Source organism: Acinonyx jubatus, chromosome X (genome assembly GCF_027475565.1).
Source record: "Acinonyx jubatus isolate Ajub_Pintada_27869175 chromosome X, VMU_Ajub_asm_v1.0, whole genome shotgun sequence".
Taxonomy (NCBI): Eukaryota; Metazoa; Chordata; class Mammalia; order Carnivora; family Felidae; genus Acinonyx; species Acinonyx jubatus.
The window spans coordinates 44,930,685-44,948,726 of NC_069389.1; the positions used below are offsets into that span (position 1 = coordinate 44,930,685).

At 50.1% G+C, this 18,042-nt stretch overlaps 1 protein-coding gene across 3 annotated transcripts in view; it reads right to left on the reverse strand.

Moving 5' to 3' along the window:
* Nucleotides 1–17,769, reverse strand: part of IQSEC2 (IQ motif and Sec7 domain ArfGEF 2) — a 77,968-nt gene extending 60,199 nt beyond the window's left edge. For 2 of the 3 annotated variants that reach the window (XM_027053475.2, XM_027053474.2), the window contains exon 1: nucleotides 16,824–17,769. In XM_027053475.2, the coding sequence (XP_026909276.1) occupies nucleotides 16,824–17,530 (707 nt within the window). In that variant the 5' untranslated portion in view covers nucleotides 17,531–17,769. The remainder of the gene's footprint in view (nucleotides 1–16,823) is intronic. The other variant, XM_027053479.2, reaches the window with a different exon arrangement.
* Nucleotides 17,770–18,042: the final 273 nt, after the last annotated feature.

Sequence of the window (18,042 nt, forward strand, 5' to 3'; positions counted from 1 at the left end):
ACTTTTCCAAGTTTTTCTACATTTTCTAATGGAAGAATGCATTAAATGTCTAATTTTTAAAAAGGTCCTGAGATGTGAAGGCAAATGTCCTGAGAGTGCTATGAACAAAATACTGTGAGGGGGGACCTAAGAGTCTGTGTGCAGGTCCCACAGTGCTTGGTGGGAAAGCTCCATTCTTCACTGTCCGGAGACCTTGAAGCCCCAGGCCTATGGAATACGAACCCCTCTCGCTGCAAAAGTAGGACCTAGCTTGGGAAGCCAAAGGAGGAAGATATTGGAGTCTAGCTTATTACAAATAGCAATACCATAGGCCATCCTGGGAAACAGAGGCCCCTACACTGGGCCCCAAACTTTAGAAACCCCTATCCATGAGGTAAAGGATCTGAGGGGCCAAGGGAATAGGACCATCAGGGTCTCAGGGGCCAAGGGAATGGGACCATCAGGATCTTTGGCCCTCTTTCTTCTAGACTGCACTCCAGGTACCCAGGACCCCGGCATTCCCTGCCTATGTCTCTTGAGCTTATTTGCGAAAATTGTGTGGTCTTATTATCAAGGTCCACCAGCTAGGCCCAACAGGTGGCCAAGGGGAATCTGGGAGTAGGGAGGGCTTTGATGTGGCCTGGAGTGTCCATACACATCTCAAGGTTCTATACAAACCACAGGTTCATACAGAATGGGGACAGGCCAAGGGTGTCAACTGGTACCTTGCCCGGGCCCTACAAAAGTAGAGCCAGGCAAGTCCATACCTAAGCCTCAGGGTTTATAGAAAGGTCTAACACTGAGAGGTGGATGGACCTGGGTTCAAATCCATTTATCAGCTGTGCAACCATGAATGAGTCCATTCCCTTCTCTGAACGTCAGTTTTCCCAACTATAAAATATGTATAATAATTCCAACTTCAGAGAGTTGTGGTGAGGCTTTCTGGGAACAGGATGGCCTAATGGTTATGAGCACAGGCCTTGGAGAAGACAGGCCTAGGTTTCAATCGCAGCCCTGCCCCTTCTAACTATGTGATTTGCATCTCTGAGGCTCAGTTTGTTCATCAATATAATGGAGGTATTAATAGCGTTAACCTGATAAAGCTGTTGGAAGGATTATGGTTGTAAAAAATATGTAATAAAATTGGAACATTCTTAAATGAGGAAAAGCTGCTTAATAATAGTTGTGCAAATATTGGTTATGGTGGAGTTGACGAGGCCTTCTATACTCCCGATGCCCTGCCCAGCTTTATTTTTCTCCACAGCACTTACTACTACGTGACATACTCATATCTTCTTGTTTCTTTTCTGCCCCCACCCCTTCTAACATACAAACACTAGAATATCAGCTCCACAAGGCAGAGATTCTGTCTGTTTTGTTCACTGTTTCTAAGTACCTAGAACAGTGTGAGGTACATAGAAGATGTTCTTCTACCGTTAGGTAGATATCTGCTACCTAGGGGTAAAAAGGCATTCTTGGCTGATAAAATAGCCACAATACAGGCATGGAGGCACAAAGAAGTCCACTGTGCTTAGGGAACCATAGACAGTTGAATACAACTTGATTACTGGCCAGGAAGGGAAGAAAGTGGCTAGAAAGGTGAATGGAGCCACAGCCTGACCAAAAGGAGCATGCAAGAGCTTTCCCAGACCACAAGTGGTGTAAAGACTTACTTTTGATGGCTAGGGAATGGAAAAGCACTTGGGGGAGAGGCAAAGATACCTCCCAAGTCCAAGAGCATCTAAATCATGACAATGTGAAAAATGAAAGTCAAAACCTTTTGAAAGATTATTCAGCTGGAGAAGACTCCTTCCGAAGGGACCCATCTGAAACAAGAATCGGATCTAGAAATGACAAATAGGCAGGTAGAGAAGTCAGGAGGATGAGATGATGGTGATGTGCAAAAAAATCTTATAAAGGTTAATGAAAGAGAACAACCAGATGAACCACCAGACAAATCAAAAAGCTTGTTGGATAATGAAACCACCTTCAGCAATAGAGCCACATCGAAGGCCAAGATGGTGGCACGGATGCAAAATGAAGGCCATGGGAATTTTGGTTGCTGCTTATCCCTTTGCTGGTGATTACTCTTCCCATGGTCCTTGATCACCATTATTCATTGAACAAGTTCTGGGATGATAAGGATGATGATAATAATAATGAAGATTGCTGCATACTTCAAAGGAAATAATTTGCTTTTAATGTTTTGAATTTCTTTTTCAGGAAATAATGAGACAAGTACCACTTCACATTTTTATTTCAAATAGAAGATAGGCAGAGACTACAACAAAGAGCCTTGAATACCAGGCAACAGTGTATTGCCCTATAATTTCTGAGGAGCCTTTGGGGAGCTCAGCCCTAGGAGTGATTAGGTCAAATACTGCCTTCCCCAACTTCATGCTCCTTTCTGTCAAGCAGGCTTTATTTTGGTCCATAGCATATTCTGCCTTCTAATAATCCAAAAAGAATAAAGTGACTATTGATTAAGCACCTACAATGGTTCAGGGCTTGTTTTATATTCTCAACAGTTGGGCAAGATAGTGATTATTCTTCCCATTGTATAGATGTGAAAACTCTGGATCAGGGTAGCAATGAGATTTGCCTAGAGTTACGCAGCTAATAAGCAGGGAAGCTGAGATTCAAGTCTGGGTTTGTCTGACTCTGAAACCAAGGCTTTTAACTGCTACAGCTGTGGCTTCCTTCTGTCATGCCAGAGCTAAGCGGCACTTCATCTCCCATACCAGACTGTGAGCTTGGCCTCTCTCCCTCACCTGGCTCCAATCTCCCCTCCACACAGTGCAGCCCAACACCCCCGACACACCATGAGCACTCAGAGAGTACTTCTGGAAGAAACAATCATTCAAGGTCAGAGGGGGAGCAAAAAGAAAAGGGAAGGTGGGATTAGGCACAGGTGTTGCAGCCCAGATCAGCTCAGCATTATGACAAAAAAAAAAAAAAAAAAAGGAAGGAGGAGAGAGGGAGAAAAGGAAAATGGAACTGGCTCTCTCCAGCCCTCCCTTCCTGCCTCCCTCTGCTGGAGGCAGAGGGATGGAGGTTCAGCCATGATTGGAAGGAGAGTGGGTGGAAGGGGGTGCAGCTTAGAGAAGCTTGCTGTTGTAGAGGCCTCAGCTCAGCCTCAAAGCCCCTCCTGTGCACCAGGGGGCCCATCTCTGGTCTACCTGCTCCCACGGCCTAAGCAAAGGACCAGGACGTTGGGCTGCATGCCAGGCACCCACCCAATGCTGCCACAGCACAGCTCACAGCAGACCCAGGACCCTCTCAGGTCACAGTGAGGGTACCAAGAGAAGTAGAGGGGCTGGCCCATGTTGGGGGGTACAGATGGAGGCCGTGGCAGAGCAGGAGTCAGAACCCAGGCCTTCAGTTTGCTGAGGGCTCTCTTGACTGCACCAGAGGTTGAGAAAAATGCTCATGAATGCACATGGAGCCAGAGGTAACACATGTTGAAATGAGGCCCTCCATGGTTAGGTATTTGGGGGGTTCCTAATAATTTCCAGTCTCAGTGCAGAGTGAGAAAGCAAAACAACCACTTTTAAAAGTATCTTTAGCTTCATTTGGGCCTCAGGAGCATAAATGTTTATCTCCTCTCTCTCTCCCAGGACCCCACTAAAACGAATGTGAAAAATCAAAGAAGGTAGGAAATTGTAACAGTGAAGAGGATGGAAGAGAGTGAGATCAATGGATGAGAGATTTCGACAAATTTCTGGAAGCAAAAAACAAAAAGAAGAGTGTGCACAGTTGGAAGGAGAGCCAGGGGCACCACTCAGGGGGTTGCAGTCCGGGGTGGGAACCAATTGGGCCAGCAGAGACCCAGAAAGACTCCAGACTTGGAGATGGTAGGTATGAGGAAAGGGTAGGAATGCTCAGGATCTGAAGACAGGGGAATAAACCAAGGGTAAGTACATGAAATCCTCCCCTGCTTCCCTAACCCCTCAAATCTAGAATACAAGCTGCCTGGCATTCACTCCTAGGCAAAATATCAGAGAGCTCAGGGCTAAAGGAATTAAACTATCTGGGATGAATTAGGGCATCCAAGTGGCATGTTGGTGTCCCTGGAATAAAGTGCTTTTCAAGTGCTTTTCATCCTGGCATTTAGGGGGCACCCATTATAACAGTCAGCTCCCTGGAGGCTCATCTGAAAGAAAGCCAGCAAGTGGACAAGCCAGTGTGGATATACAAACATCTCAACCAGACTTTCTACTAACTCATTTATAAACTACTAAAATAGAAAGTATGAGAGAAAAGAGCAGCAGCCCAGAGGATCAATCTGGGAAGCTCAACATCCAACTAAATGACATTCCAGCAAGAGGAAACAGAGAAAATGAAGGGGAGGAGACTATCAAAAAAATTATGTAACAAAAGACAAAATGCATCACATTTTTCCCGGGGGGTCGGTGACTGGAAAACTGAGTGCTGGTTACATAGGTGTGTTTGGCTTGTAAAAATTGACCAAGCTATTCATTTGCGATGTGAGCACTTTTTTGTATGCATATTATGTTTCGGTGTGAAGTTTAAAAAAAATCCTTCTTCTAGAAATCTCCAAGGAGATTGTCCCCAGAAGAAGTGCTGTGATTATTCTGCAGGTGCAAGGAACTCCACAAAACAGTAACTAAATAAGCAAGGAAGCAAACAAACAAACAAGGTAGAAAGGAAGTCCTGGTCTCAAATATAAAACAAAGTAAAAAGTGGCATGATTTTGAACAATGTCGTAGAGCAGAAGAAAGGAAAATTCATTTGATCTGGATGCTAGGAACATCTTCCTGGGAGTACAGAGGTTGTGACAACGGACCTTGGGAACTGAGGTGCAATTATAGTACACTATTTGGCCCTGCAATGAATAATATTGACATAATCATAATCCCATAAATAGAGTATATTGGTGGTCAAATTTAAAAAAAAATTTTCTAATGTTTATTTTTGAGAGAGAGAGAGAGAGAGAGAGAGCGCACACAAGTGGGGGAAGGGCAGAGAGAGGGAGACACAGAATCCAAAGCAGGCTCTAGGCTCTGAGCTGTCAGCAGCTGGACGTGGGGTCGAACTCACAAACCATGAGATCGTGACCTGAGCCGAAGTCGGACAGTTAACTGACTGAGCCACCCAGGTGCCCCAATGTGGTCAGCTTTTAAAATCAATTTGTCTTGATACAGCACTGAAGACCTAATTATTGTCACAGAACAGAATATAAATGCAATCAAGCTTGCTGACAAAAGTATGGAACACACAAAGCAGGAGCTACAAGGGTGGAGGAGAGATGGAAGGAAGGATGGGGCCCTAATAACTATGTCTTACAAACCAAGTGGTCGAGAGATACTGTGGAGGGGCACCTGGGTGGCTCAGTCAGTTAAGTGCCTGACTTCAGCTCAGGTCATGATGTCACGGGTTTGATTCATGAGTTCAAGCCCCACATCGGGATCTCTGGTGTCAGCACAGAGCCTGCTTCGGATCCTGTCTCCCTCTCTCTCTCTCTCAAAAATAAACATTAAAAAAAAGAAAGATACTGTAGAAAATGGATGGAATAAGAAACCATAGTTTAAAATAGTACTTGATAGGGGCGCCTGGGTGGCGCAGTCGGTTAAGCAGCTGACTTCAGCCAGGTCACGATCTCGCGGTCCGTGAGTTCGAGCCCCGCGTCAGGCTCTGGGCGGATGGCTCAGAGCCTGGAGCCTGTTTCCGATTCTGTGTCTCCCTCTCTCTCTGCCCCTCCCCCGTTCATGCTCTGTCTCTCTCTGTCCCAAAAAAAATAAATAAACGTTAAAAAAAAAATTTAAAATAGTACTTGATAAAAATTACAAATTTGAGAAGAGGAGAGAAAGAGTCAGGTGTTGTAAATAAGCTAAATCCTCACTTGTCATAGTAGAGAGAAGTCAGTGGATAATGTTCAAAGTTGATAAATGAAGAAATGATGCATGATATTTAGAGATATGAAGTCACTGCCAGAAAACCTAAATGGTAAAAGCAGCCACCTCTGGGGACTGGGAAGGGGGCAACAGGGAGACACTGGCTTTTTACATGTGTCTTTGTGTACTACTTGCCTTTTTAAAACTATGCATATGTACTGCTTTAATTTAATTTTAAAAACAAGTCCCTCCTCTTTCTCTGGACCTTGGTCGCCCACATGCTACATACAAAAGAGGGAGCTTGATGATTCCACGTGGTGTGAGGTCCTGTTCTCCATACTTCCTTTTATATATTTATTTTTTAAAGTTTATTTATTTATTTTGAGAGAGAGAGAGAACGAGCAGAGGAGGGGCAGAGAGGGTGGGGGGGGTACAGAGGATTTAAAAGGCTCCCTGTCAAAAGCAGAGAGCTCGATGTGGGGCTCAAGCTCATGAACCTCGAGATCATGACCTGAGCCAAAGTCAGATGCTCAACCACTGAGCCACCCAGGTGCCCCTCCATGCTTCTTTTTAGAGCAGGAAAAAGACAGGCGAGTAAAGGGCTGACTCCCCCTAACTAATGCCTCAACTCCTCATGGCACCACAGTCATCTATGCAGATGCCTTCTCAGCTGCCCCAGCCTGCACCGCCCTCTGGTCTCCTTCAAGTCCCACCATTGCCTGTCCAGCCTCTCCAGCCCTCCATTCATTCAACTATTTACACCCGTTAGTTATTTATACCTGCCTGAGTCACAAAGGATTTGAGGTGGCTTACTCCAATAACACAGATAAAGAAAGAATAAAAATTGAACTAGAAAACGAGAGCTCAGAAAAAGAGATCAACAGAGATGCTAAAGCTGTACTTCAAATTAACTGGTAGCCGAGGAAGAAAGCGAGATACAATGAGCCATGGCAACCTCATATTAGGAAGGAGGAAATACACCCGTTTTCAGGGGAAGCAAATCTTTGCTGAGCACTGAATTCTTCCAATCATTGTCTATGGGAGATTCCAAGCAGGAGAAGGAGATGACTGGTTTGGTTTTGTTTTTTAAACTTTAAGTTGTCTTATTCAGGATGAACTATTCAGATATTTGGATGAGTTATTTCCCATAAAAACTAAAGAATTTCAGGTAATACCATAATTATGAAATGAGGTATGTGCTATGGCACAATCTTGGGTTATTTCATTGATTTTCTTCCCCTGCAAATGACTATTAAGCACCTACAAGTATCAGGGAATGCCATCAAACGTTCTTGGTTAATCCTGAGAGATGGGCATTGTCATCCCATTTTCCAGATAAGGAAACCAAAGACGAGAAGGTAAGTGACATAGCTGAGGTCATCCAGTGGGTTGGGGCACAGCCTAGATTCAAACTTAGGTTTGTCTGACTGTAGCTATGCTTGTGGTGAGCATATCATAATGTATAAACTTGCAAAGTCACTATATTGTACACCTGAAACTAATGTAACATTGTGTGTCACTATACTCAGAACAAAACAAAACAAAAACAAAGTTAGGTCTGTCTGTCTCCAAAGCTCCTTCTTTGTGTATCATACCATGGGGACTCATAACAAAGGCATCCAGGCTGGAGACACTCTGCCCAAGGCGATGGGCACACAAGTGATGACAGACACAAGCCCGCCCTCTTCCACAAAAATAGAAAAAGGGGGGATGACAGGCCTAGCTCTCAGGGCAAAAACTGCCTGTGAGCTGCCTCAGTTACATTAAATGAGGACTCCTAGGGTAAAAAGCAGCAGAAAAAACGGTGGGCCTGGGTGGAGAAAGTGAAATCTGGGTCTACTCCCCAGCTACGAATCTAGGAGATCTGATTTCTGAGGGGCTGAACTAGACAGAGCAGAGGGTCTGTCTGCCATCAAAGCAAGAGATCCTTTATTTAGGTGATCCCTCCTCTTCACGGCTTCCTCCCCAGCAAGTCTCCAAGCCTCCTCGAGCTCCAGTTTTCTCATCAGCAGGACCCAAAGATAATGATCCCTATAATCTTCACAGGCTTTTAAAGCATAAAATAGCACATCTAAGGAACAGTACTTTAAACACTGGCATTAACAGTAGAGTGACTTTTCTTTTAAAAAAAAACATTTTTTTAATGCTTATTTATTTTTGAGAGAGAGACAGAGCATCAGCAGGGGAGGGGCAGAGAGAGAGGGAGACACAGAATCTGAAGCAGACTCCAGGCTCTGACTGTCAGTACAGAGCCTGTCACAGGGCTCAAACCCATGAACCATAACATCACAACCTGAGCCAAAGTCAGACGCTTAACCAACTGAACCACCCAGGCGCCCCTAGAGTGACTTTTCTAGTCAGAGCTGTTCTGCTCATACATTGAGCAGCCTCATACAAGCCCTTTCTCTCTGGGCCTCAGTCTTCTCATCTGTAAAATGAACAGCTTGAGCTGGATGATTTTTAAGGACCCTTCTAGCTTGAAGTTTCTTGGCTTTTATGCTGGTATTATTAAAATCCTGCTCATCATGAATGGCTGCCACTCCTCTGTGTCCCCACAGTAGGCTGCATGCCCCTCTGTCACAGCACTTGTCAATGTGTTATCACTCTCCTCCAACAGAGTATCTCTACTCCCCACTACCCAAGCTCAGGCCTTATCATCTCTCATCTAGACTGTCACACTCGCCTTCTCACTGGGTGCCCTCCAATCTGTCTTCCAAACTGTCCACTAGTGGGATCTCTCCAAAACATGCCTCTCAACACATCTCCCCATTCTCTACAATAAGGACCTCTTGCCCCAAGCTAAAACCCGATCTTGGCTCCCAATTCCCAACATAATAAAGCTCCTTATCCTGCTAGTCAAGTGTCCTCCTGATCTGGGATGGCTGACTCTTCAGACTCTTCTCCAGACCTTTCCTGCCTCAGTTTGTGCTTTAGTTTGTACTGACCTAATAAAAGTGCTCCGCCCCCCAACACGACCTGCTGGTTCCATGCCTCTGTTCATTCACTCATGCTGGCCCCTCTGCCTTAGTCTCCCTTTTGTTCTCCATTTCTACCAAGCCACACACTGTCCTGCTTCACCGTGCTAACTCCTACTCATCCTCCAGGCCTCAGCTCAGGCAACACCTCCTCCAGGAAGCTCTCCCCGACAGTCTAGGTAGATGTCCCTCCTTTGGGCACCCACAGAGCCCTGTGCCCCCCCCCCCGGCACAGCACACAGGAAACCGCATCACATTCATCTTCTCTGCCCAACTGTGAATGCCCTGAAGCCAGGAACTGTATAACATTAATCACAGAACTCCCTGCCTGCAGCAGTACAAGGAATGGCACGTCCTAGGCACACAATATTCACTGGACTGACCTCTCTTTCAGAAGTGTGGTGAGCTCCCACATGGCCTGTCCCTCTGGCTCCTCCCCAGCACAGAGTTTTGCAAAATTATTAATAATAACAATGCCTCAGGGCACCTGGGTGGCTCAGTCGGTTAAGCTTCTGACTTTGGCTCAGGTCATGATCTCATGGTTCATGAGTTCGAGCCCTGTGTCAGGCTCTGTGCTGACAGCTCAGAGCCTGGAGCCTGCTTCGGATTCTGTGTCTCCCTCTCTCCCCCTCTCTGCCCCTCCCCCACTTGTGCTCACTCTCAAAAATAAACATTAAAAAACTTTTAAAAATAATAACAACAATGCCTATCACCAACTAAACATACACTATGTGCTGAATACTTCACATATGTCATCTTACTCAATTTTTACAACAATCATGAGAATATGGGTTATTTATGAACTGGCCAGCATATCAGATGTACAAGTGCCTCCCAGTTTTACAAGGGAATTTTAGGGAAGGAACATGTAGGTACTTTTAATCACAGATATGATGACAATAATTCTAAAGTGGTTATATAGAGGAAAATAATTGGTTTTATAAAGGCAAATACAGCATCCTGGATTCCAGTAGGAAATCACAAGGCCCAGATATATAGTCATATTATCCCTTTAAAAGGGTATAAAAATCACATAGCTAAAAAGACAGGCATTGATACTGGAGAAGTGGCACATATCAGGTGATAATTGTGATTAAATTGTGATAAAATAAAAACAAACTTTCCTTCTTAAAATGTTAGAGGAATCATCCTGATCAGCCCACGTAGCTCTGGCTTGTTATCTTTGTTTTGAAAAGGATGTGATGTGTGGATCTTGGCTGACTTGTCTGGTTTGCTACACTCCACCTCTAGGGGGCAGGGCAACCCCACAGACTATTTTCCATCCTCGTCTCTCAGCTTTCCATCCTGACCAGAACCTTCCTTGACTACTGTGTTAGGTAGACAGGAAAATTTTTGATACATTGGGGAGGTGGGGTGCAACATGAATCTGAATCTTATATATCAGAAAATATAGTTTTATCCCCATTTGCAACTTGAGAAAACCGAGGCTCTGAAAGTTAAGTGACTTGCCTAGAGTCACAGAGAGTCCCCCTTCCACGGCACTGCGCTTTCCGTGAATACAGAGGCCCCAAAGAGCTTTAGCTCTTAAGTGCTTGATAACAGGCTTCCCTACATAAATGCTTTCAACATGGATGCCTGGAGAGAGATCAAATAACTTCCATGAGAAAGTTAGAGTAATTAGCAAATTACCTTGCCCTAAATGAGTTACCTCAAAAGTGGAAATAAGTCATTTATTTATCGTTCTCCCCCATGACCCGTGTTTATCATTCTGCCAGGGAATACAGCCAGGGAGTGAGCCAAAGGGGCTGTGTCTTATTATGACATTGAGACACCACACCCGGCCCAGGGTCTGAGACCCAACAGAGACTTGTTGGATAAATAAGTAGCTTTCCACTAAACTGGGCAGGCTGCATACGAGTCCTACGCATGTCTCTTTGCTCCTTTCAGAACAGAAGATCTTGCACTGAGGGTCAAGACCACGGTATGATATGGCCATAGCATGGGAGAGAGAGGTAATGATGAATAGACAGGCCTAAATGTCTCCAAAGTTTCCTCTGATTCTGCTACCCTGATATCCCACAAACTGGAAGGCTGGTAAGTGTGAAAAGCCCAGAGTAGAGGCCAAACAACTCCTGGGAGCATGAGGAGAAAGCAAGGCAGGAGCCAACAGAATTCTGAAGTGGAGTCATCTCTCTATGGGGGGCCCTAGAATGAAGAAAAACTTAGGCACCTCTAGCCATTAGTGCACCAAGGCTTAATCTGACATTCATTTGTTTATTCAACATTTACTGAGCAGCTACTACGTGCTGTGCTGTGTGTTTCCAAGCTGCTGGCTCTGTCACTCATGCCCAGAGCACCTACCATAGGGACCAACACAACATGCTCCTGATACATGTCACTTAAATGTCAATCTGTAGGGGCTCTCAATCTAGTAGAGAGGATACAAGATGTAAACAAATAACCATAAAGGTATAAAAAGAGAGAGGGGCGCCTGGGTGGCTCAGTTGGTTAAGCCACCGACCGTTGACTATGGCTCAGGTTATGACCTGATGGTTTGTGGGTTCGAGCCCCACATCAGGCTCCATGCTGATGGCACGGAGCCTGCCTGGGATTCTGTCTCCCTCTCTCTGCCCCTCCCCTGCTTGCTCTCTATCTCTCAAAAAAATAAAGGAAAGAAAAGAAACTTAAAAAGAGAGAAAGTGCTCATTTCAAGGGCCAGGGGTAGACCAGCAAATAGACACAGGAGAGATGACAGCTCAGCTCAGTGTGGGAACTATATGGAGCAGCCCAGGAGGAGGAACCAGCATCAGCAAAGACCCTGAGGCTATCAGAAGGCTGAGTGGGCTAACACTGGGGTGCACAGGCCCTTCTGGCTGGGGCTTGGTCTGTGGGAAGTGGACTGTCAAAAGATGAGGGGAGAAAGGGAAGTCAGGTGCCCATGCTAAGAGGACTATGCATGGCAGATGGAGGAGTCTGAACGTTCTCCTGCAGGCCAAAGACAGAGTGGAACCACTGGAGCCCTGCAGAAAGCTTGGCCAGGCTGCATCTCGTCAGAGGCTTGATGGAACAAGAGCAGGAGAGGCATCTGTCAGAGAAGACTATGGCAAAACTTCAGGAAGCAGTCAGGAGACGGACCCTGACTGGAGCAGTGGTCTTGGGAGCTCTGCTGGGGGAAGCCCGGAGCCATGCCTGGAGTGTCTCTAACGTCTTTACACCTTGCCTGAGGGAGGCAGTGGTGTACCACAGTCTCGAGCCCGACAGTTCTGGGCCCCATGCAGTTGTGTAACCTCAGGCAGGTCACTGCACCTCTCTGATCCTTGTTTCCCTGTCTGAAAAATGAAGATAATACTAACACCCACCTGGCAGGGACTCTGCAAATGAGATAAGAGGCAGTAGTACTGCATGGTGGGTAAGAACGCTGCAGATGGACTCTGGAGCCTGGCTACTTGTGCTCCTTCTAGCTCCTTCTCAATTCTCCTGCTTATTATTGAGTGACCTTGGGTAAGTTAACCAACCTTTCCCGGGCCTCAGTTGCCTCATCTGTAAAATGGATTTAATAACAATATCTACATCAAAAGATTCACGTGGAGATTGACTGAATTAATACATGGAAAGCACTCAGAACAAATAGTGCTTGGCACACAGTAAATGCAGTAAAAAAAAAATGTTAGCTATTATTATATAAAGCCACAGAGGGTGGTGCCTGGCACACAGAAGGCTGAGACTCACTCAAGCACATGTGTGGCCTCTTCTCCGTGCTCCAGGCCTTTACTATGCTCTCAGCAGATTCAGAGGCCACAGTAGGCAGGGGTGGGTGAGATGAAAGAGTAGCAGAGGGTAAGCCTCAGTCCAGTCTTCCTCCCACCTAGGCCCCCATTGGACCCCAGGAGACACCCACTCTCTTTGAAGCCCTTGAGTAGGGTCCCCAACCAGTGGCCTGGCCTACCCTGATCCTTCCTCTGAGAACTTCCACACTCCACCACCCTTGCCACTTGTTTTGTCCAGAGCACTGTCACGATGGTGGGCTGAGCCTGGAGCCCTGCAGCTCCGGCAAGGAGGAGGGGGCTCCTCAAGCACAGAGAGCATGGTGTTTGCTCAGCCTGGTGGCCCCTCCTGCTCTGTGCACGCAGCCAAGAAATGTTTGTGGATGACAACAACCCCATTCTTGCCCCAGATCTAGACGGAGAAGCAAGACTCCTCTAATTTTCAACTCAACATTATCATTTCCTCCCACACAAGTATAATGCTCTCAACACAGTGGGGGGAAAAATAGATGGCTTACCCTCCTGGGAAGAAGGAGAAATCCCCCCCCCCCCGGAAAAGTACCTGAGAGCCCAAAGGAGACAGACTTCCCCGGGGCCCCTCCCTTGGGCTCACTCTCTCCCCCCCCTCCTTCCCAGTGCCCTCAGCCCCTGCAGGGAGAACACTGACACAGCCCAGCAGCCAAGCAGCAGACCACGCATTGCCCTGGCTGTCAAGAACACCAGGCCAGGCATTCTGGTTGCTGCCCCCCAATGTGGACCAGCTTGAGGGTGGGTGAGGGTGTGTGTGGGGAGGGGGGTGGAGCGGTGGGTGGAGAGTTACCACCAAACCAGCTTCACCCCACCACCGCCTACGGCAGAGCCGGAGCTGGGCCCATGCACAAAGCGTGGGAAATACCGCTCTCTTCAGTGTGGAGCAACTCAGCAGTGGTCCCCAGCACACCCGTAAATCATTCCAGGCGCCAGAACTGCAAGGAGGGCCAGGTCAAGATCAACAACGAAAGCAGAACTCTTCTCTAATCATCTGGGGGGTGAGGGGAACGATTCCAGGGAAAAAAGACCTGAACACTGGTGGAAACCAGCAGCTACAAACAAACAAGCAAGCAAAGCCCTCACATACAGAAGACCAGGGGGCAGAAGGAGGTTGAGCCTCATCTCGTGCTCTGCTGCACTAAGAAGGCCACACCCAGAGCACACCAGAAGGCATACTGGCATCCGGGAACCCGTCCAGAAGAGACAGTGCGGGAGGATGTTGGAATCCTGGGGGTATGATATGGGTGGGGGTGGACATGACAGCCGCTAGCAACCGCAGTAGAGGGTAAGTTCACAGGATGAAGAGTCTGTCTTAGGGCCAGTGACCTCTGGTGTGTCGCTTCACTTCTCTGAGCCCCTCGGTTTCTTCGGCTGTAAAATGTGGACTGCGGTCCCTGACGCACAGGGTCGTTGGGAGAACTAAATAAGTCCCTAGGCACAAGGGGCCCTCAACAAGAGGCAGCTGGGGCCCAGGCCCATCTCTCCCCTCTTCTTCCACCAGAGGGAGCTTGGGGACCAGGAACGCCTAGCCTGTACCTGCTCTACCGATCCACCCCCAGTGCTGCAGCCTCTGCCGCTAAACTCCCACCTTGCCTGCCCTGGCTTCCAGCAGCAGCCTTCTCACCCACTCCTTACAAACCCAGAACAGGCCTGGCAAGGGAGTCTCTTCAGCAGCTGTGGTGGCAGCAATGGTTACTGCATGAACAAGCCCTCTGGATGCTTGGCTGGGAGGAAGAGTAGAAAGGAGGGAGACACAGCCTTCTCCCCCACACCCCTGCCCCTTGACTCTGCCACTCATCCCAGAGTCAGCTCCTCCTGCTCCAATCCTATAGATACCTAAGGCTTGCCTGGCCTCTCCGAGTTTGGGACCTGGCCAGGTCCTGAAGCCAGGAGACTCATGTGGGTTGGAAAGATCTAGTGGAAAAATGACAGGTCTCAGACACAGGTGGATGTGGGTTCTAGTCCCAGCTCCATTAGGAACTAGCAGCATAACCTTGGGCAAAAGCCTTTCATCTTGGGGCCTCAGTTTCCCCATCTCTCAAATGGAGTTGCTAATGCTCACCAGAACCTGTGGTGAGGCCCAAAAGAGGCAATAACTGATGTGCAAATATTTAATATGTGGCTAGGAGAAATTCAAAGCACTATCTAAACCCCCTTATTAATCCAGTAGGAAATGTGAGGCAAAGAAATCCGACAAACAGCCTGGAGGGTGCACAAAAGAGGGATAGACTGAGAGGCAGGCCTGTGCGGATGGCAGAAGCACAGAGCTCAAGAGCAAATGGGCTTCCAGCCAGCCAAGAGATCCACGTCTGCAGGATGGAGAATCTGAGGGTAATGAAATCCTGGTATCGGGGAAGACCCAGGTCACTTCACTGGGCTTTACACCCAATTCAGGAATGGTGCTTTTTCCAGCTCTTCCCGACACCCACTGGGCCTCTGCCGGACAAGTCCACCCAGCTCCCACCCCCACCTCTTGACTCAGTCCTCTGCATCACCAGGCAGCCAGGTTGGAAAGTTCTCCCTGATTTACCCCCAAATTTCCTACCGCTCCTGGCTCTGCTCTCTGGAGCCACACATAATGAGCCTCTTTCCTCTGTCATAGGCCTGACCACTCCAGAAAAGTCTTCCACAGTCAGGCTCAAGGACCACAGCAGGCTCCAGTCTCCTGCTCCCACCCACCGTAGCCCTCTCCTGAAACAGCTCTGCTGGGTTGATCTGGACCCTTCCTCCAGGGTGGGGCCCCAAGTTGCACACAGTCGGTCCACTGGGAATGGGCTCCCAGCAACCACGCCTGGACAGGAGAACCCATCTCCCTGGCCCTGGGACTACTCTGAGGCAGTCCACACCGAAACTCAGCTGAGGGTGCACTGCAGTGGAGCCCAGCCGAGGCCTCAAGCTGCAGCTGCTGCTCCTGGGGCCCAGCCATCTCAACCCAGCACCCCAGCCTGCTGCCTCACCACGGGGGAGTTGCAGAGAGCTGTCTCCCAGCAGATTTCCTGAGGCAGAAGGCTTCCCCACCCCCAGCCCAGCCTCCAAGAGACACTCCACTGTCTGTGGCACATGGTAGGACCAGCTGAGCAGTGAGAGGAGGGGGAAGGCTGTCCATTCGCTAGAGGACTTCAGACTTGCTCGGTAGTGTGGCTGGATTAGTCACAGAACCATCAAATCTAAGCTGGGGGGTCTTAAAGAGCATTCAAGGAAGACAAGATATGGGGGGAACTGATGGCCTGAGAGAGGAAGGGAGTCAGTCAAGGTCACAAAGTCAATCTGCAGCACAGCTGGAAGGGGAACCCAGGTGTCCTAACTCCCAGTTCAGTGCTGTTCTTTCCAATACAGCAAAAGAGAAATCAGGGGGCCTTTAGGGCAGCCCTGTGAGCCTGCATGCCCTTGACTCTCTTAGCCTGACATTTATCCTGACCAGCTCACAGTAGTATCTGCATGGAAGAAGTGGACCCAGCCCATGTCCCACCAACCCAAGGTGTCCCAAATAGGCAAATACACGGACACCAGCAAAGAAACTGGCACTGATCCAACAAGAGAGAAGATCTGTAGGCTTCCCTTCCTGGGAGCTCTTTAATTGGGCGGTGTTTTTCTTGAGGGTGGAGTGGGGGTGCTCTTTGAGGAACTAGCCAAGGGCCTGGCCTCCATCTTTGCTCCCCCATCTTTGCTCCCCTGGCCAGGATGTGCTGCGGTTCCCATCAGAGGGATGTCTCAGCCTCCAGCAGCCATTCTAGTCCCCACCTGCCTCTCTGGGAAAGGATGGAGCTGAGGCCACCAGAGGAGACAAGATCAGGCCTACACTCAGGACCTGCAGAGGAGACCCAAAGTTGGGGGGGGGGGGGAGACGGGGGCTTTCTTTCCCTTGGGGCTCTGAGGTGACAATGTCACAGATAATAAAAATCCCAAGCAGCACATCCAAAATAAAGAAATAAATGAAAAGCCATCCTCTGGTAAGGGTACAGCTAGGGGGTGAAGAAGTAGAGGGGTGATGACTGCTGTAGGCCCTCACTGGCCACGGTTTTGAGAAAGAAGAGACACCTGCACTCATCTGGCCAAGCCAAGCTGGGGTGGCCGGAGAAGGGGTGTCGGCTGCTTGAGCAGGACCGAGCTTCTCTGACAGTCTGGGACGGGAGAGGAGGACATGGTATCAGGCACTGGCTTCTTACTTTATCAGCCGGACAAGTTGGAGAGGGAACTGGAGGGGAAGAGCCGGGGTGAAGGGGGTAGGGGGGAGAGGGGTACAAACACACATTCCTTACTTTCTCTGGAGGGTTGTGGCCGGGCTGGTGCTGGTACTGGTGCTGTGGCCGCCACCGGCCCCGGGGCTGGAGCTCCTGGATGCGCCACGGCTCAGCTGGCCCCGCTCCCGCGGTGGCCGGGGCCCCACGCCCACCGCAGCTGAATAGCCGGCTTCCTTCTCGCGGCCCGGGTGCGCTGGCACGGTCTCCCGCCCGCCACGCTCGCGACCCAGGGCTGGGTTCTCGTGGTGCAGGTGGCACTGGGCCACGTCGCGCTCGCGGGCTGGGTAGCCGGTAGTGTCCTGGAGCGGGTAGGGGGCGTCCCGCTCCTTGTCCCGATACACTGCCTCCCGGTTCTGGTAGGCGCCGTCCCGGTTCGGGTAGCCCACGTCCCGGGCCGCCTGGTGGAACTGGCTCTCCCGCAGCTCGCGGTGGTGGAACTGGGTCTCGCGCAGGTTCTGGTACTGGCTTTCGCGGCCGGGGCTATCCCGCGCGCCGTGGGGGTCCCGGTGCAGCTCCCCGCGGTGCAGCTGGCTCTCCTCCCTCAGGTCGCGGTTCTCCTGGGTGAGCTGGTCCAGCTGGCCCTCCAGTTCTTCAATGCGCCGCCGCTGGGTCTCCAGCAGCTGCTGCTGGCTCTCAATGATGTTGTTCAGCTCCAGCAGGTACTCCACCGCCCGGTTGGGGCTCTCGGATCCCGGACCGCCCGGGGGCCCCGACCCCGCCTCCATCCTGGCGGCCCAGGGGCAAGGGAAGGGGCAGGAGAGCCCGGTCCCCGCTCGCTCACGGCGCCACCCTCCCCCGGGCCCAGCCGGGGGAGGGGGCCGGCGGGACGCGAGGGCGCGCACCGGGCTCGAGGGCCCGGGGGCCCGGGGGGGCCCGAGAGACAGCGCTGGGGCCGGCGGCACGGGGAGCAGGAGCTGAGGCTACCGCTGCCGCCGCCGCCACCGCCACCGCCACCGCCACAGCTCAGGAGGACGCGGCCCACGGCGCTCCGCCCGCTGCGGAGTCACTGCGCAGCGCGGCCGCGCGGGACCGCCCCGGCCGCCGGCCCTCCCCCCGCCCCTGCCCCCACCCCGCGCGCCCGGCCCGCCCCCGCGCGCCCCACCTGCCGCCGCCACCCGCGCCCGAAGCCGGACCCGACCCAAGACACCCGCGCCAGGTCGGGGCCAGCCCCATCGCAGGCTGCCGGAGAGCTCTCCCTTCCACCGGTCCCAGGGTCTTCACCTAACCAAGGTCTTCA